This window comes from Ambystoma mexicanum, chromosome 1q (genome assembly GCF_040938575.1).
Source record: "Ambystoma mexicanum isolate Mex_15411 chromosome 1q, UKY_AmexF1_1, whole genome shotgun sequence".
Classification (NCBI taxonomy): domain Eukaryota; kingdom Metazoa; phylum Chordata; class Amphibia; order Caudata; family Ambystomatidae; genus Ambystoma; species Ambystoma mexicanum.
This window is the reverse complement of record NC_090922.1, coordinates 122,896,589-122,917,296: the sequence shown is the minus strand read 5'-3', so window position 1 is coordinate 122,917,296 and position 20,708 is coordinate 122,896,589. Positions and strand designations below refer to the sequence as shown.

Genomic DNA, 20,708 nt, shown 5'->3' with positions numbered 1-20,708 from the left:
CCTTTAGATGAATGACCATGCAAGCCATCTGTAAAAGAGCTATGTGAGAAAAATGTCTGTGCTGCTTCTTGGAAAAGAGCCTGAAATCCAAAAGAAGATGTAACTGATATCAAAGGAATATTATAGAGTCAACAACAGAAGGCCAAGAACAGAGGCACACCATGTGCTAAGTCAGAAAACAGAGAGGTTGACCTTTTCCATGATGCTGAAAAGGAGCAATTCTGTAGATCGGACAAAACCAGTTAGCAGCAGGGAAAGGATAGTATGGTGATGATCAGTATTCAATGCACCTGATACGTCCAATAGTGTCAATGCAGACCAATATGTTATAGTACAAGAATCAAGAAGAGAATCTGTTAGGAAGGAGAGCATTTTTCGTAGAGTAGCCAGGATGAACTCCGTGTTTTTGTAGAGCAAGAAAGTACACTAAGAACCAAGAAAAGCAGATACTAGTGAGCGGATCATTCTTTCTAATAATTTAGACTAGACTAATAGCGTAAACGATAAATGAGCCTGAAATTTAATGGTAATGAAGACTCATTTAGAATTAGGATAATATTGGGAGATTAAAAGGTATCTGGAAAGACACCAGACACCAAGATTTGAAAAGAATGGTAATACAGGAAAGATCTCCCATAATTTATGGATTGCGTTAGCAGGCTGCACCATATGGATTTGCTAAATAATTACAATAAGGAATTATGGGCCTAATTCACAGAACGTTTTCCAATGGGCGTTTGCCATTATAACATGCTTCTGTGAATTAGCCCCTTAATATCTCCACCTTCTAGAATCCTTTCATGTAGCTACCTATTTTACCCCTTATGTTTTTATTTGATCCCCCAGGAAACCCATATCCCCTCCCCAGACTTATTCCTATTTTAGGCTGCCACTAGAGGCTAATATTCTTCCCATACAGATTCGCAGCATCACTATTCGTCACACAGTTGGAGTTCTGGGGCTTGATTTCTACCCACTCCAAGAGAAAATCGATATGCTTACACACATATATGAAAAACATGTCTTGCGCTGTGCTGTGCAAAACCTGTGCATCTCTTCCCTGCTTATCTCGCTCTTTCTTGCCATCTGTTAAATACATGTACAAGGGTCAAGTTTGGCATTGATATGGACAGACTGATTTTTTAAATATAATATATATATATATATAGCCATGCTTGTCATCATTAAATGTTAACTTGTGCATTATTTTTGGGAGGTTTCTCATAAATGGCTACTTACTGATTTTCTGTTGACTACAAATACTTCTCTATAATGATTATATCATAATTGTGCTAAATATCAATCACTAAACTTCGAAGGAGCATTTGATTATTAATGTGAGAATTGGTAGGCATAACAACCCATCAACTTCTTGCATTTCCTGGCCTTCTAACATTCATGAAGATTTCTTGCGTCAATTCCAGTTGCCATTTCACATCAATCCATCCTGCAATTGAGATGCTTTTGTATCAAAATGTATGCTCCCAGAGTTGGTGCCTGAAAAGCCTAAACATAACACCACTCTGCCCTTTACAAGCAAATAATTTTAGCACTCAGTCATATCATCTTTTCACTATATGATTCAAAAAGTACTTGGAAATAAGAGTTGATGTTGATTCTCATTTCACTCCTTCTCAACTCTGTCACACAACTCCTGGATACCCTGTGCCCTATTTGCAGGTGCAGTACGGAATATGGCTATGAATAACAACTACCCATATTCTGATGAATTTTCCTCCTGCAAATTACTGTGTCAGTCTGTGGATCACAAACAGCAACAGACCTTTGACCACCACACCTTGCACAGAGGCCTACAAGCACGATAATAAAGCATTGGTTGTTTGAAGTGAAAGTAATTGATATTCCACCTCTTCAGATCTCACACTAAACAAATCCAGCCTGCTTTACCCTGAACCTCACTCTTAAAACCCTATTATATCCATCTTGATCTTCAGACCTTTTGTTTAGGTATGGCAGATCTCTGATGTCCAGCATTAGAGAATAGATTGGTGGAGCTGGCCCAATTCATATTGTTACACTTATGGAATATTTTGCTGAACTGGCCCCAGATGTTCAGGTTCTTTTACTTCATTCTATTGAATTGCATAAACGGGTGCCAAGGTTGGGCATATTTTGACCTCTGCCTCTTGATCCAGTCCTTCATTTCTTTTTTGTTTACAGTATTTGTTCCTGTGATGGAAAACATTGATAGTATGTTCCTAAACCAACTGCAAACCATTATTCAAAAACATCTGCTCCTTCATGTCTCCAATTGGGATTTCGGCCCCTAATAAACACTGCAACATTTACTGTGACGAATTGGGACAATTCGTCCCTTCTCCCCACAGGGGAGTCGCCCCCGTTGAGGCTAGTGAGGTGAGCCTGCTAAGTAAGACCCTCCTGAGGGGTCTGTGGAAGTGGGACCTCACTGGCAGTGACTCCCCTCTTGGGGACAATGACTCCCTTTCCAGCATGGAACTCCCAGTCAACACTACCCTTTCTGCATATATGGATGTTCGAAAAACAGTTGCATTCCCTGTTAAAACTAAATCACAGAGATCCTTTGACCCTTTATGTAATGGTGAACCTCGCTTGAATGTCGTAATCACGGAAGACCAACATAATTCCATTTATTCTAATGAGACGCGAGCGTTTTGTGAATGGAGAGGGACCTCCCACGGTGGGAAGGACAGTAAGTGATATGCAGAGGCGAGTCCCTGAAGCACCTACGTCCTGGAGGGGCTGAGCTACGTCAAGCCGTGGAGCCAGCGATGATGATGATGATGATGATGATGATGATGAGGGTGTAACCCGTTAGCTGGACGGCGGGTTCCTTGACTGAGCAAGAGGCTCCGGTCAAGGCGAGAGAGAGGACGGAAAGACAAAGTCTTCCAGTGTTGCATGTCCACTGAAGACCAGAGGTGGGCCTGGGGCCCAGCAACCAACACCGAGAACCGTCGGAAAGAGGAGCCTGAGCTCCCATCAGCAAACGTTTTTCCTGCCACGGGAGGCACTGGCGTGGAGAGAGATGTGTAAGGAACTCAGAGTGGCAACAGTAAAGACAGACACAAGTGATCACAGTTCAAGGGAGTTTATTAAACTCTATATGCAGGTTGGAAAAACGCCTAATCTAAACCTAAATCTAAGATGGGAGCAAGCTACGACCATTAAATAATAATAAGGCAATCCTAGTGGCGTCTTGTCAAATACTAGGGCCTATACTAAAAAAAACATTGCCAATCCTTACAACTAAATACAAAAATAGTGTGGGATAGTGTTCACAAGAAAGAAATAAGTGTTCACAAATGATAAGTCAGGATGTGGTAGCCAGGGGTCTCCCTTCTCCACGTTTTGAGCACGGGACAAGGCGGGACTCTTGAGCAAAGCACACTCTCAAGTTTTCCCAGCACGAGACGACAGTTCTGTTCTTGGGTATCAGGACCTTCAGTGGTTAAGTCTCATTTCTACAAAAAGCCTCTTGCCTCCGAGGACCTGAGGTGTTAAAAAATAACAAACAAAAAGTTCCTTTCTAAGGTACATTGGGTGATGACTTCATCCCTGGGTCCCCCTGTTCCAGGTTCAGACATGTCTCGAATGTTTGCCTTCCTTCGTCGGGTTCACTACGACTTTTTCCAAATGATTTCAACTGTTGCATTCACGAGTTTGAATGTCTTTTTAAACAATTCACTGTGTGCCTCCCTCTGTCGGGTTCACTTGTGTCAACGCAATGTTCTGTTTGCATTCTCACTTTTCGGGATTCATCTGCCTTAGCTTTCCAATGGTTTGTCGGATTTTACATAGGATTTTGCCAGATCCCTGTATGACCACTTTGACCTTTTCCTTGCAGCTCTCCTAAGGCCTTCTGGTATCAGTAGTTTCAACAAAAGGGATATCAACCAGAGTCTCTCAAGTAAGCACCCACATAGTGCCGGACCCTTCTGCAGCTGGTTTTCCTCTTAATGTTAACAGTACTATGAACTTTCCTTAAATTGCCATTTGCGACTCTCGTTCAACACAGTTGGTTTCTTATCGGTTTCTCCCCTCGACTCACCAGCTGTGATGAACCGCTTGGCTTTTCTTGTTTTTGGAATCAAGCCGTTACCATGGTAGCAAGCGTCTCTCCCTGTGTACCGTTGACATCTGCTGCAACACACGCTGGCTATTGTTTGCGGTCTTATGATTCCTTTCAGGGAGGCTTTGTGAGTCTGGGTCGGAAAGGGCAAGGTTGCTTCTCTCCTTGTCACCCTTTCGGTTCTTGCAGCCTTTCTCCTTCTCTTGAACTGCCGTGCTTGGATAGCTGTCTCGTTGTGCGGTCTGCCTTGCTCATACTGTGCTCTCGTACTCCACCTTTTATCCCTGTGGGGGAAGGGAAAGGGCCGTCCGGTGTGTCTGATTATGGTCAATTGCCTAACTTTACCTGACCCTTGTGTTGGGACATGTCAGGTAAACGGCTCTGGTGTTAGTCCATTGTCTTTCATGGTGTAAGAAAGTGTTTGTGTCGGAAAAGGGGCGGGAGTAGAGTGTCTTGAATATCCTGCGTGGTAGGCTGGGGAAAAGGTGTTAGAAGATGGAGGATACCGCGTCTCACCCGTCGGTGTCCCACTTCCAATCCCTGAGGACCCCCCCCATCCAGGTGATCCTCCCTCACTGGTCCAGCCCCAGGAACTGGATCCAATAACGGAGGCCGTGTCCTGGCCACCTGGATGACAGATCCCCAGGGACTAGTCAGATAAACACCTTCAGGTTTCTCACAGATGTTACAGACCTGTGGAGGCAAACAAGACACACCACTGCGAGTTTTCAGGAATACAAAAATCGATGTAAGTACGAAACCCAGAGCAAATGTAACGGGCGCAGGACCCCATTGAACCAGAGAGCAAGCAATGTGCTGAAAGGCTAGAATAGCCGCCAATACTGCGAACAGTTAAACGTTACAGGCACCTGGTCCCTCTGATAAGTAGAGAAAAGGGATACCAGCAATGTATTACAAGGCTGTAATAGTCGACAACGCACACCAAGTTAAGAGAATGAGACAGGCACACAACCCTCGCTAAATAAGAGTGGAAAAAGATACAGAAACTGTACAATAAAGTTTAATCGGTGAGTGTAAAGGGAGCACAGACTGAGGTCACATGTTGAGATAGATTACAAGGAGCAGAATACTCTACCAGACGAACAGCGTAGTGCATAAATCATGGGGAGTGGTGTTATTCGACTGGGCAAGAGCCCTAAAGTTAAATTGTATATTGAAAGCTAAGACTTTTTGCCCATGAGCTAATGGCTTTTTGGAAGTCTTAATGCTTCATCCTGGAGGGATTGGAACATTTACAAATTAGAAATGGTTTCCTCATCAGAGGGAGAGGGAAACCGTTAGAGAAGATAGTAGTTTTTTCCAAAAGGATTTTTACACAAATTGTAAAGACAATCTACTTGAAATTTAAGACTAAGAAACAATCAACTCAATTGGGTGAGGCAGAAGTCCATACCGAGGCTGGTGAACAAGCCTCCCTTTTCTTTTGAGTTAGGGATTTTTCTAAAGAAGTAGGGCAAGTTAGCTACTTAGGATTCGGACAGAAGACTTTTTTATTTGGACTTGAGGAGCACCCTTAGTTTTACTTTTGTTAGATAGGGAATGTCCCTCATAGCGGTAGGGTTAGATATGCGTTTTACTTTTTATTTAAATAAACTTGCGTCCTCCTTCTCGTTCACCACATTACCCCAAGCTTAAGGGAACCATTTCTCAACATTGACCTTTTTCCATCTGTTGGTTTAAATTTACACCATCGATCATGTGATTCTCTTAAAGTACCAGTTAACTCTAGAGGACTTGAGGGAAGCACCTTTTGATATGTATCACCTACTCCTCTCCCTTATAGCTGCCAGCTTTCAAACTGTAGTCCAGAAAGGTCTGATGTTTGGTTTAATTAGATTTGGACAGATACTCCTGTTTCATGTACTTGGATGGGTTCTTTAATGTTTCCATTCTCATTCTTATATTGTTTTGAATGTCTTTTATTTATCCAGACTTTTCTGTGTATTTATTGTAGCACACGTGCAATGAAGCTGCCACGAAGTTGTGTGCAAAATCATGGGTACCACAGTGTTATTGATAATTATGCGCAGGGCTCCGATGCCTGAACTGGCCTGCTTTGTGCAAAACAAAAATATTCAATGCCAATGTTTTTTTGTCTTTATTTCTACCTCCCTTTCCCTCTGTTGTCGCCTGTGCCACACTCTTCCCTTCACCACGAAACCTACTTTGTAGCCGTCTTTCCTTTGATGGTGCAAGTGGAGCAAAGTCATGTGACCTCTGCCCCTCCCACCAACCAATTGCTCCTTGTCTTTGTTCTTCCTTCCTTTTTCTGCCCTTGTCACCTGTCTTGCTTTTCCCCACTTAAACTTCATTTCAGCTTATTTTCCTATCTAGTTGTTTGGCCAGTGCTTGTGGAGCAAGGTAATATGGCTCCCGCCCCACTCGCCAGACAATCAATGTCTGTCTTTGTTTTGCCCTCCTTTTTCTATCATTAACTGTCCTTCCATCCTCTGGTACCTACCTTTAGCTCCCAATGTCTGGTGCCAAGGTGTCCAAAGATGTAGACCAGAGCTTTTCCTGTTTGACACTGTTAAAGCCTTGAAGGTCCAATCATGGATAGGGAAGCATGATGTGCACCACAGCTCACATCTTCCAACTCTCCCCCCTTACCTATCCAAGCAAACACTATCCTGCACCAAGAATGCTGATATCTTCTTCATCCACAGCCCTGATGCTCTGTTCATCAGTGACCTGTCCTGTCTCAAAGTTCTCATCCTGTCAAGATACAGAATAAAACACATTAAGCACTCTGGAAGGATCGGATGAGTTGTCCTAATCCATTGCAAGATCTGTTAAACTTGCACCATATGCTAATGCTTATCATTCAATTCTTTCAAGCCCAGTGGTGTAACACATAATTTGGGAGACATACTGAGACACCCACTCCAGACCCAAGCTCCTCCACAAAGCATGGGCCATGCCACTCTCTGGGCTGGCCTGGACCACCACACATGTTATGATCATGCTGCAGGGTCACGCCACGGATTGCTCTAGGTGAAAGATTTATGTTTTTTAATCAAACCTTAACTTCTTCACCAAGCGTAGGAACAAGGGAAGATACCATGCACAGAATGCATATATACATACATAAACCTCCGACATACATGCATAATACACACATCCAGACATACATATTAGAAAAAAAGGCTTTCTTACCTGGTTCCTGGACAATTTGATGAGGACTCAGGCTACCCCTCCCTTTTGACACTAACGGGTGTTTTTTCACAACACAATGGACAAATGTGGCAATTTTCTTCTGTACATGCATTCAATAGATCACCACTGTATTATACAAACAGAATCTTTATTTTTCACATATCTTCATTTTTGTAAAAACCTACTGGAGGCTGTTTGGTGTATTTTTTTCTTGTGTTACCAAGTTAGACCAAACAATTTCTCTGGTGCCCACATTGGTTTGTCATATTATACAGTCATATCACATTATTATGGTATGTCCAAAACACAGTGAGAGGGTTGGTACTTGTGATGACTTGGAGTGTAGCTTTAGTAACCATACACCTATCAAGTCGACACTGTTCGTGTTTCCAGCATGAACAAGGAGTCACTACTGTTGTTGTAGTTGTTGTTCAGATGCTTTCCTCAGGACTGGTAGAAAGGAGAGGGGGGGTTGATGAGTGACTTGCTCAGCCACGCCTTTAGTAGGATGGGAAGGGAGTCTAAAAACAGGAAAGATTAACATTAAAATGTGGTGTATCTATGTAACTTGTAGATGCATTTGGTGTGTGTCTCTATCATAACTGCGCTGATTTCTTTAGTGCCTCGGGTCTGGTGTATATTTCGGAGCCTTGAATGTGCCGGTGATTCAGTGTGTCACCTACTCCATGTGGTTAAGATGACTCGTGTAGGTGCCAAATCTTGGTCTCTGCAAGTTATAGTAACACGAATTAAGGAGTTATCCTTAGTGATTTTTGGGGCAAAGTAATCACATGTTTCACAATATTTTGCTAATCGTGGAAAAACGTTTTGCTTCTACATAATGGACACTCATGGGTCCATGCTGTTATACTACTTCTGTGTTGTCCTTCTAGGGTAATGTTAGATCGGCTGTTGCAACACATAGAGCATGTTTAAGGCTGGCGGCCTGTACGGTGCAGTTCATGTTCGAGTGACTATCTGAACAGAACTCGAAACTCTAGCTATGCCCGGTTGGCGCTTACTTGGAGCTTTTCTTTCGTATCCCGAGGAGCTGTGTACTGCCGTGGTGGTGGTGTCTGTCCAGGGCGCATCCGTACTGGTGGACCTGGTCTCCATAGCATATTAAATGCGGATTGGATGTCGCATTGTGGACGGCAGCGTCGCCAGGTGACGCCACGTAGCTTATGGCACATGCGCATTAACGTCAGGGTGATGTGTCTAGTGGGTAACGACTAGTGGCTAATGGTTGACCACGAGTTGGGAAAATAGATGTTGAATGTGTAATGTGTCGTAGTAACAGAACGGAGGGGACACAACGTTGTCGCTCATGTTGCTATTCCAAGGAGAGTGGGCAAAAGAGGTGCTGGAGGCCCTAGATGGTGGTATCATAAGGTGTGAATAAATTCAACCAGTCATTTTCCATATATATTGCTTTTACACATTTACATTTCGGACCAAATGGGTTTGTTACCATTGTTGCTGGACACATTGTTTGCACCGAACATTTTCGTGCATAGTTATTCGTATTGTGCATAATGGAACAAATACAGTACTTAACATAATTGGTATGAAAAATCTGCATGTTTAGCCAGTCATTTCCATATACATTGCTTTTACACATTTACATTTCAGACCCAATGGGTTTGTTACCATTGTTACTGGACACATTGTGTGCATCGTACATTTTCATGCATCGTTATTAATATTGTGCATAATGGAACAAATACAGTACTTCACATAATTGGTATGGGAAATGTGCATGTTTAGGGAACCCTCTTGTTGTCTGGGCTGCTACTCTATATTTTGATTGGGGATGGAAATGTCTGATTATGGAATGTCCGGCTTCTATGCTTTAGAAGAAAATGTTGCACTCTATGGAAACATTGAGTCCATTTTTGACTGTGTCTAGATGGTGGATCCATTTCTGTTAGAGTTTTCTCAAATCCAGGTCTCTGTCTCCCCCTCTGGCTGTCTGGATGATAAACCAGCATAGTCCAGCATAGTACTACGATACATTACACATTCAACATCTATTTTCCCAACCCGTGGATAACCATTAGCCACTAGTCGTTAGAGATATACAGCATTTTTTCACTTGCGCGACACACCGAACCACGCCCGCACCAACCACGGGGCGATACGTCAACCTGACGTTAAGGCGCATGTGCCATAAGCTATGTGCCGACGCTTCCGTCCAGAATGCGACATCCAATCCGCATTTAATATGCTATGGAGACCAGGTCCGCCAGTACGCATGCACACACGACAGACACCACCACACGGCAAAACACAGCTCCTTGGGATACGAAAGAAAAGCTCTAAGTACACAAGAATAAATAAGTCAAACAGCCTCCAGTAGGTTTTTACAAAAATGAAGATATGATAAAAATAAAGATTCTGTTTGTATAACAAAACAGTGGTGATCTATTGAATGCATGTACAGAAAAAATTGCCACATCTGTCCATTGTGTTGTGAAAAAACACCTGTTAGTGTCAAAAGGGAGGGGTAGCCTGAGTCCTCATCATATTGTGTAGTTCATTACCCTCATAACACAGGCCCCCCTAAAACAAAAAAGAAGGCCCCTACACACTCCCTATATAAACCAAGTTACCTGTTCCTGTTCAGATCCGTACCATACTCGATGCTCCAGTAGCTCAACAGGGCAGCTGGAGCACCCCAATCTCATGCCGCACCAGCCAGCCACCACTGCAGCTCGGCCCCTCCACAGGCCTGACTTCAGAAATAAATGATTTTGAGTCACTGAACCCGCAGGCAGCCCTTTAGCCATGTCACTCTTGAGGGCGCCAAGGGGGAGAGGTGGAAGCAGGAAAGGAAAACAAGAATCTTGAAAAGAAGGGGGAGTATAAGGTTGAGAATTCACTTGGGATTGTGATTGAGAGGGACATGGACAAACCTGTACATCAGAATAAAGCCCTCTTCAGAAGGGGACTTGAAATGAAAGCGATCTTCCCACTGTGGACGCTTGTATGCAGACGTCTAGTGCTCTGTATCTTTTTCCCAGGCATCCATATGACTGTTGTGTTCTGGTGACGTGATCATTGGGAACATATTATTTTATAATAAATTACAGAAATAGACATTCAAGTTAAAATAGAGACATGTGTTTTTGGTTGCAGCCGTCTTTCATGGTTTGGAAATTCAGAATCGACATTCTTTATGTTTCTTTAACATATTTTACCTACCAAAAGAGTGAGAAGTGCATGTCATGTAATGAGGTTCATATTTACATTCTCAAAGCTTTTAGCTTTGAAGTGTTTATGCTAGGCAGAAGATGCATGACTCTAAACGTTTTTTATTTCATTTTTCAACAAGTGCAAGATGCATTGCATTAACTGTCCATGTACACCTGCTAGTGATATACAGTGGCTCACTAGAAATCAGTTTACTGGGCAAACCAGGGGGCACAAATACAACCGGGAGGGCGGGGTGGTGACACATTAAATAAGGGTTAACAGGCCAAACGGGTTAAAATATACCTATATTTGACCAAGCTGGTTACAAAAAATGTGACATTAAGCATGTTAAGAGTAGGTTTAAGACAATAAAGATTTTGCATCAAGTTAATATGAATCCTAAAATGTTAACTATCAAAATTTGCACAAATCCACTATGCTCTCAAAGAGATTGCTCTATTTTAAATCGGGCAGACATCACTCCCTGCACAGCTTAAAATTATGTGTAGTTAGTGGCGGTATTTAGCAGAAGAGACATTACTTCCGGCTCAGATTTAAATAATAGCCAGTGAAAGGGAGTCAGTTCAACAGAAGAGGTATCACTCATCTTTCACTTTGAATGATAGTCAAGGACAGTCTGTTTTGCAGATGAAATATCACCTACATTCGGGGAGCAAAAGGGGGGGGGGGGACACTGCTCCCGTGATTCCTTAGCAGTTGTTACAGGAACCTCACAGTGCCCCCATAGGATTGTTTCAGTCTTCAGTTTATGGCTATACAACCCAGTGGTGGCTGATGAATTTTTTAAATTGGAGGAGCATAATATTTTCCCCAAATATGCCAGAACCCCCGAGTGTAAGTGAGGGAGCTAGAACCAATAAAGAGGGGTTGAGGGGGGATTTAAAAATAATGGCTTAAAATTGTGCATTTTACAGCACACTTTTTTTTTAATTCAGTAAAAAATCAAACCGTTTGCAGTTGGTTTTGTTGGGTAATGCATGAAAAAATCTAATAGGTGCAAGTCACCAACAGTGCACAGAATTATTTCCCCAACACATTTTCATGATGTCGTTGCCTGCAATATATGCTTGTATAAAGAAAATGTCATGATGGCTGAACCAGTATTCCCATATAAGAACATACTCCTGTTTGCTCTGCAGAAAATGTCAGTAATGATACCATAAGAAAACATGTCCATGCTTGTTCTACCAATATATGGCAGTACGCCACGTAAAAACATACTCCAGTTGGCTTTACCATTCGAAATGCCATACCACAGTATGAGAACATGTTCAAACTGGCTGCATCAAAATGCTAGTCTACAACGTATTAAAACGTATCGTGCTTCCGTCGTCAAAGATGCTAAATACAAATCATCATGCCACACAAACACATGGCTAGATTGTCTGCAACAAAACGTCAGTCTAGCTAAATAATAACACTTATCATACTTGCTTTATCAAAGATGCCCTGCGAAAAATGGCATGCCTTATCCCTAGCCCCCCCCAGCGCCACGCATGCACACAATCAACGTGAGTCATGGCATTTATTACTAGGAATCCATCATAGATGCCCAGTAGAAAAATGCTGTTGACGCCCCTTGGGCCCCTCAGTACCTCAGATGCACACATTGTGATTGTGTGCATGTGACACACTGGGGGCCTAGGGATCAGGCACAGTATTTTTTTCCTAGGCATCTGTCAGATATGGCCATTAAAAACAAATACCGTGTCTGCTCTGTGGACCCACCGTGCCTTGCACAGGGAAATGATTTTGGCTGTTGGGGAGGGGGTTGGGCAACAACTACATTTTTAAAATGCCATTGTTGCACCACCACCCTGACCCCACTGGCCAAAATCAGCCCCCCAAGCCAGCACAACCACAAGCCCACACACACATTCACACCCAACATGCACTCGTTCATTCACATGCACACCCATCATCATACACTCACTCGTTACACACAACACAAGCACACACGCATGCATACACATTTAAATTAACCTACCTTCTGCCCTGCCCTTGAAGTTTCCTCCCAGTGCTCCAGCTCCCGCATATCATGAACAGGAACCAGTGAGCAAAGAGCGCTCCCTGGTTCCTGCACATTCACGCGAGATCCGCAGCGCTGATGATTAAGCTCCCCGTTCCATTTGTATGTGCAGGGCGATGCAAGTGATCACCCTCGCACAAACGAGCATGCACAATTCCCCAGCCAGCATCTCCAATGGGCCATGCAAGGCTGGAGAAGCAAAAAACCCCTGGCTTTGCATGGCCCATTGTACATGTGTGGGTGGGAAACGGAACTATCAAAACGGAAACCATGTTTGACAGCTCAAGACAGTTCAAGCCTGCCCAGGTGCGCTCCATCAGCTGAAAAAAAGCAGTTGAGGCAGCGCTCCCTTTGCAGCTGTGGGAATGCTCAGTCTTTGCTTTAGACTGGCTGCTCGTATCCTTCATAATGTGCGAGGTTGCCGGTGGGTTGCACCCCCTTGCCCATTATGGACGAGACGTCACTGGTCATCCACAATGAATCTATGCACAGGACCAGTGTGGCTGGAGATAAAATACTGTTGAAGTCATGTACATGAACTTCACTGTTGGTAATGCAGTGATTCTGAGCACATTAAGCAATACATAGACAGAATCTACAGTAGTAGGATACCAGGGTAGCTCAGCAGGTTAATTGACTGATGCTGTAGTGTTATATAGTTAAAACTGTCTGTTAATTGTATGACGTTTTTGCAATTCCTTGTAAAACAAGAGCTGTAAAATGTGTTCGGCCAGAGGGGATGGGTTGGGCTGGTCGCTTGCTTGTATTCAGGGCGGGTGTAGTGGAATTTCTGCCCCCTGTAGTGAACATCAAAAGTTGGCACTCATGAGCCTACAGTTAGTTTCCTAATAACTGCTGTCGGCACAATAGAAGCATTTATTTGTGATTAAGCAGTTTCACAAGCAGATAACATCTTTAATAATATATCCTGTAATAGAACACTAATTAAGGGGCACAAAAATCACAAGGCATATGTGTGACAGTCAAACAAACAAACTGAACACAGTTTAAAGAAAACTAGTGGATGTAAGTTTATGAAGCATGTTTCAGTTTGGAAATCTTTTTTATTTTTACTGTGAAAGTGTAAGCTGCACATTTGGAAAACAATAGTGTGGCCAGCATGTAGGAAGCCTACTTTTAGCATTGATGGCCCCCACCCCAGTGATATTAATGGCCCATTGATTTCCATGCTGTCCCTTTCAGGCCAGAAGAACAAAGGCTACAGCAAAACATGAGGTGATGGCTGGAAGGTTTAGAATTCATCTTAACCTCTGTCATTGCTCTGGGCATCCCTATATACCCCTGTTTTTCGACTGCCAAACCATTACAAAAGGGGAAAGACCATATGAAATCAGGCTTTGTCCCACCCCAAAAGGGGCAGGCCAGCCCGAACTGCTTGGTCACATCCCTTTCGCTGAGACCACAAGCATCCCTAAACATGCTTCGGCCTTCTTGGGCTTCATCAATGAGCAGTAGCTTGAGTCTCTAGGCCCAGCAGGCACGGGACAAAAGAGCAACAGCCTGCAAGTGTGCAAATGACGTCTGGGTGAGGGGGCAGCTTTAAGACTCTTAAAGGTATTTGCTGAGGGGGTGGGAGGTGGGGTGGTCTGACATGCCACTAATTAGGCCATTTAGGGGGATACAGCAGCTTCTGGCCCCCCATTGCCTCCTTCTAGGGGCACCTATGATGATAATGGTCACCATCCTGTTCGCTACCGGTTGCCTCTGTCAGAAAGGCAATCCTTATTCTATTTTTACACTCTTTCTGTGGATCATATTTTAGCATTGTACGTTTGATAAAGTTGTGTAAACGGAGCGTCTTGGGTTCAGAGCAATGCTCCCAAACAGGTGAAATATCCTATAGGGCACTCTTTTGAGATTGGTCTAGGGATGTACTGGGGTAGTACTCTTTAGCACTGCCACCTTCAAGGAGACTCTTAGCCAACTGAAAGATAAAGTAGCTTGATTAGATAATGTAGCCTAATTGTTTACACCTGTACAGAATGGAGCAGAGATCGCCCACTTTCCATCCAAAGGGCTAACTTTCACTATTGACCATCTGTCTAGATCCTCATTCCAGATCTTAGTGGTCATTATCTCCTTAACCTCTACAAAAAGGGCTACAAGGGATCAGTCAACACCAAGTAAGTGGCCTAATAGAGTGAGAAATGCAATGTTCTTTAGTCTAGTGCATATTTTGTACTTGGCGAATTCTTACCCCATCTGTCCACCAGTTTAGTACTTGAAACGTGTGCAGGGAGTAGGAAGAGTGAGGGTGACGCAGAGGGTGGCAGATGCTGTGTGGAATGGGGGGGGGGGGGGCTGCAAGACAGATGGAGGCAAGACCTAAACTTATTGGAGGAGAGTGGATTGGAATTACATCAGTGCACATCAGAGAGAACTGAGTGCAAACCAGCTGAACATGAGTAATGCGTGGTTGCACCAGAGTACAGTGCAGGTAAACGTCAATGCCCTGGTTCCATGGGGGCAGGACAGATGGAGGGGAGGGGAAGAGTGGTGGCCATCTAAGTGCAAACCCGATTCACAACAGTACTGAACTTATATATGAATACAGGATAGAAGGCCGCGTGTGCATTGTAGATGGAGGCAAATGCATGGACCTGGATATCATTACTTTGATCTGCTAAGAATAGAGTAATAAAAACCGCATTGGTGAGCTGGGACTGTGTGGGCTCACTAGAAACTCGCGAGCGGAAGAGGGAAATTCCGAGCAGTGACTATATACTTAAAGAAGAGAAACTCTGCTAGATGAGGATCAAGAGCAGAAAAGTGACACACCCATTTGCAAACCACTTATTGCCATGATATGGGGGGAACATAAGAAGAAGGCCTTAGACTGATGGGTTTCACAAGGTAATCTGAAACAAACTGTTACATTCATGGACGTGGGAAAGCACTTACTGTACTTCCCTCAAAAGCAGTGCCTCAAGAGGCACTGTCAGTGGTTAATTCCTGTGCTGCTAGCTCACTCTGTTTTATTATCTTACAGGGTAATTTACAGATACATCAGGTCCACGTGGGACAAGACGGCCAGGTAAGATTTATAGCGTTCTTCTTCGGTCAAAGACATATCTGCCTTCATGTGGAATTTCAGCGCTGTCTGTGTTTACCTTGGAGGAGCCCCAGTGGTTCATTCTGCGGGGATGCGTTTAGGCAGCGAGTGTTCTGATTTATCCTTCAGATGCATGGACGATAAATGGAATGCCTCTCAGGAAACTACTTGGTGGAGGTTGCAACCTTCTGAGAGGGAGATTGATAGCCCTTACTCCATCCGACAATTATTCTACAATAGTCAAGTGCCTGAGAAGTTTTAATGTTTTTCTCTTTTTGTTTCTTTTTTTTTTACGGCATGCTTTGAGATAGATTGTTGTCACAGTGTCACAACATTTAGACCTGTGTGCATTCCTCATGACCAAACAGCTAATGTTGGTAATTGCTTTCTGTTTGTCGTTACCCTTGCTATTTTGAAAACCCCAGGCTTTGATAACACAGTAACAGAATATACAAGTTAGCCAGTCACATTCTGCCCTATACCTTCCCATACCTCTTCACAACTCAATTTCTCTCCTCCTTTTATGTTGTACAACTGAAAGTAAACCGGTCTAAGGGAGAAGAATGAGGCAAATTGCAGAAAGAGGACTCTTTTGGTATTTAGTTCCATCAGCTCATTGATACAATACCACAGAGAACCATGTTGTTTTGATAGATGTTGAGCGCCATGTCAAAGTTCAGATGTGTTGCTCTTATACTTGGCTTCAGGACTTGGCCAAATCCCAGCGTATGTAATCCTCTAACCGTACTTCATCAACACCTTCGACAGCCAGGTCTGACATTCTCATGCACCGCCGCATTCTGCTCCTCTTCCTAACCACCCTCTCGCTACACCTCACAAGGACATTCAACGTCCTCCACTGGGTTTCCCTCCGCTATCCTACCGGTCTGCCCTTTTCTCCATCTCTTCCTCTTCTTCCATCATCTTTAAAAGTCTGGTCACTTCAAACACGGCCACTCTAACTTCATCTACTCCTGTCTCCCTCTACGTTCTACTCCTTCTTCCACTGCCCCCTGTTCTAACACTTGGCTATTGGGCACTGGAATGCCTGATCTCTCTTCAATACAACTTTTTTTTAATTTAGTTTTTATTTCATAAATGCAGACAGAACAAAGAATACAGTAATCAAAACAATATGCATTGAGCCAAATAACAGTGTGAAGATATACAGGTGCAACACATCAGAAATGGAACCCTAAAACATTAGTCTACTGGTGAGCTTCAAGATATCATACATCAGTAAAAAAAAACAGAATTTATATCGTTTGGCATGTAGAAATTAAATGAAAGCATGAAAAACGAGGGGCTTGTGCATCAAGCGGGATGAAAGCTATAATGTAATCATCTCCGCCACTCCTTGTCAACCAGACATGTCAAAGAATGGACCCCAGATCTCATCAAACTTGTCCAATTCACCCATTTATTTGTAAATGGCCTTTTCAAAGGTCGACAGGGTTAGCAGTTCATCGATCCGGACATCAACACAAAAGCAATTTGGTGATTTCCAGGCACTCAGGATCATTTCTGTGCCAGCATGCAGCCACGGAATAACATGCGCCTGGGATTCGTGCTGTCCCCCAAGCGGTTCAGGCCACTGCAACTACTGCAACGGAAAGCAGACATGGCCAAGTTGCACTGGTTTTACATGGGAAAGAGGCAATTCCCATTCAATCATTCATTATGTGTTTGTCTCAGATAGCCTCTTCCACAGGGCCATTAAATTGGAAATTCTGTCTCAATCCATCAGTGATCACCATATGCTGGTCTTTGAATGGCAGGGATATCGTGATCATACGTTGTTAAAACAACGCTGGTAGAAGCAAGTTCTAAGTGTGCATACTACCAAAACGCATTTTAAGTGGACAGATGCCTCTTTATATGCTCTCAACCTTGCTACTCAAGGGTTATTTCTCTCGAAGCGTGACTTCTATGCAGATATTCTTCCTTTCTTTGGTTCATTGTACATTGGCAGATCTCCTAATGTGCTAACACATAAACATCAAAATGATCAAACTTTGCAGCAAGTAATACGTATTTACAGGAAAGACTTAAGAGCCACACTTAAACTTCCGTTAAGTGGACAAGAATGTAGTCGTCGGAAAATGAAATGTCAGTATCGAAATTGGTGCCGAGCAAGAAAGGCAATTCTCTACCAGCAGGATGGTGGAGCCTTTTTATGCGCTGCATGCAATAAAAACTCTGCCCAAATATGGTCGCTGCTTAAAAGCGTGACGACTCAAGATCAAGCCAATCTTCAATTGTGTGGTGGATCTGAATCACAGTAGATTGAACATTTTCTGAAATTATATGCAGATACCAAACATATTGACTTTGTCTATTCTACATCAACTCTAGACCAGTGGAACCTGGAATGTTCACCTTTCATAATTGAAGAGTTCATAAAAAAATCCTCATCCTCACGTGACGCAGGGCCTGATTGTTTAAACAACTTTATGTTCAATCAGAATCCTTCTAAATGGGCTGTGATACTGAACAATTTATTCCATCAAATTATTTGTTCCAAAAAAATTCCGACCTCATGGCAGTCCTCCTTACTTGTTCCAATTTTTAAGAAGGGTGACAGGGAATCCCCGCAAGTTATCGTCCCATTGCTTTGCTCGACGCTCCAGGGAAGATCTTTGCTCGTCTAGCATTGAGAGATTTCTCCCTTTAGACTGAGTGCTGCAAGCGACGGGATCCCTGTCAAACTGGTTTTGTGGCAAGGTTGGGCACTACCATCAATTTACTGACTCTTAACGCCTTAAAGGCTCAAGCTCAAGCTCAATCAACAAGACAACCGTTATTTTCTGCTTTTGTTGATTTACATACTGCTTTTGATTCTATTTCTAGGATCAAACTGATGAAAAAATTACTCTTGGCTAATTGTCCTGTAACCCTATGTGATATTATACATGCCCTACACTCGTCAACAACCATAATGGTCCGACTATCTGTATCAGGTTTACTGTCTATGGCGATACTAACATTTAGAGGGTTGAAACAAGGCTGTGTCCTGGCATCTTCCATTTTACATTTTTTCATCCATGATGTAAGTCAGACCTTTCTTCCAGTAGGTTCGGACTCGCCAAAAATGAATGGTGCCATCATTAAAGCCCTGTGAAACGCAGATGATTTGGTGCTAGTCTCCAAAACACTGATAGGCCGGCAGAGGTTACTATCTGCGCTAAATGAATATCTGGAAGCAAATGAGCTAGTAATCAACTTAAAATAAAACACAAGTTGTCGTTTATGCTCCAAGGCCTTCCAGAAGAACGCAATTTGACTTGAAAATCGATAATAGAATTGTGGATGTGTTTCCAACGTACCTTTATCTAGGTATTTTGTTTGATGGTTCACCCTCCATTATTCGCACTCCAAATCCTTGGACCTTAAGATCATGTCTGCCATCTCTCAGACAAAAATCATTTTGTACAAATTTGGTAAATTTACCATCAGGCCAGCAATCTCCTATTGGAGACAAAAAGTTTTGCCTACCATATTATATGGCCTTGAGACCTAAAATATTGTTTCCCCAAGTGTTTGCACAAGTCAGAGGCGAAATATTGGCGAGGTGTATTACAACTCCCTCAATGTGTTCCTGGTCCTTGGCTAAGACTTGAACTAGGTCTAACATCTTTGAGTGCAGAATATCATTGGAGGCTGTGTGCATTGTTTCGCAAGTGCCTTACTTCTGTAAAACCTGATAACATACTTGCCACACTATCCACTTACATGTTGACTTTTGCACATTCATTTGTCAAAACTTGGACTTTGCAGATTTATAACATTCTGGCCAGGCCCGACCTGTCCTTGGAAACTCTCATTGTTAATCCAACTAAAGCAAAAGAAAAATTGTTCAGATCAGACTGGATTAATACAAGATTGGTATGTCTCTCATATAAAGATTTTCAGATATTGGCCTTTGAACATAAAAGACTTAAAGTTTTGGCTCCATACCTAAATCAATCTCCCTCTTCACAAGTAAGAACAACCATTCTACATCTGCGATTTAATTTATTTCCCACTCGCGACGTTCTGGTTAGAAGGAGGTTGTTGCCAGAAAAAGAGAACTACTGCATCTTTTGCCAGGACATGGCAGTCAAAGAAACCCTCAAACATATTATAACCGAATGCCCAGGGGTAAATAACTTGAGAAGGAAACATTTTGAATAGCACATGTCTAACTTCAGTGCTTTACCCCCTGAAACCCGATGGTCAGAGATATTATCCACTAACTCAATAAGCATACTCATCGCCACTCATAACTTTCTGGCGGCCATTAAATTGAAATCTAATTTTGCATCCTTTTTGGATTAGCACTATACGGGCCTTCAAGTTTGGTCACTATATTCGAATGCATATGATAAGATGAAACAGGGATGGGCCATGAGCTCTATACATGGTATGTTGTTTTCACTAAACAATGAGGGGACTTATTTTATGTAAATATGTTTGAATGGAAATTATGACTTTTATTTATGCTTATTTACTTTAATATGTGATACATGAATTATCATATTTTCTTTTCTTTTAGCGAAGTCTCGTTTAGGTTTGGCCCTTCCTGAGGATCTTGACTTTTGACTTCTTTTTAAATATTTTATCCTTATTTTGTTTATATTCTGTCCTATTCTTCTTTTACATTTCTTCCTTATTTTGCTTGGATTTTATCTGATTTTTTTTTTCCTTTTTGATGTCCTTAATATGTAAATTATTTTTTTTTCGAATATTGAAAAAGTTGAACTATTCAGCTATATTCAATAAATATATATATTTTTTAAATAAACAGGTTGTATTTACATAACTCAAATCGTCCACTAGGTTATCATCCCAAGCTGGGAAGCCTTCACGGGTATATTAAATCACAATACCAAACTCACTCTCTCCGATATGGCCTTCCAGAATTTTAGTTTTTCAGCAAAATCAAATGAAATGACTTGGTGTTCCTTTCTCCTGCCTGCAGTTCCAGCACAAATCGTTGTCGACAAACTTCTCGGATACATCCGCTCCGGTGTTCAATATGTCCTGTAGAGCATATTAATCTGCGAGGCCCTCAGTCCATGGTTTATAAGGCACATGTTGCTGCCGCATCTCTTCCAGCAGCCAGATTCCAGGTCTTCCCCCAGCCCTCTGGCCCGTAAAGG

At 42.7% G+C, this 20,708-nt stretch overlaps 1 protein-coding gene across 2 annotated transcripts in view; it reads left to right on the top strand.

The window, feature by feature from the left end:
* Positions 1–20,708, top strand: part of BANP (BTG3 associated nuclear protein) — a 1,679,897-nt gene that overhangs the window by 1,089,934 nt on the left and 569,255 nt on the right. For both annotated transcript variants that reach the window (XM_069636126.1, XM_069636133.1), the window contains one exon: positions 15,505–15,549. In XM_069636126.1, the coding sequence (XP_069492227.1) occupies positions 15,505–15,549 (45 nt within the window). The remainder of the gene's footprint in view (positions 1–15,504; positions 15,550–20,708) is intronic.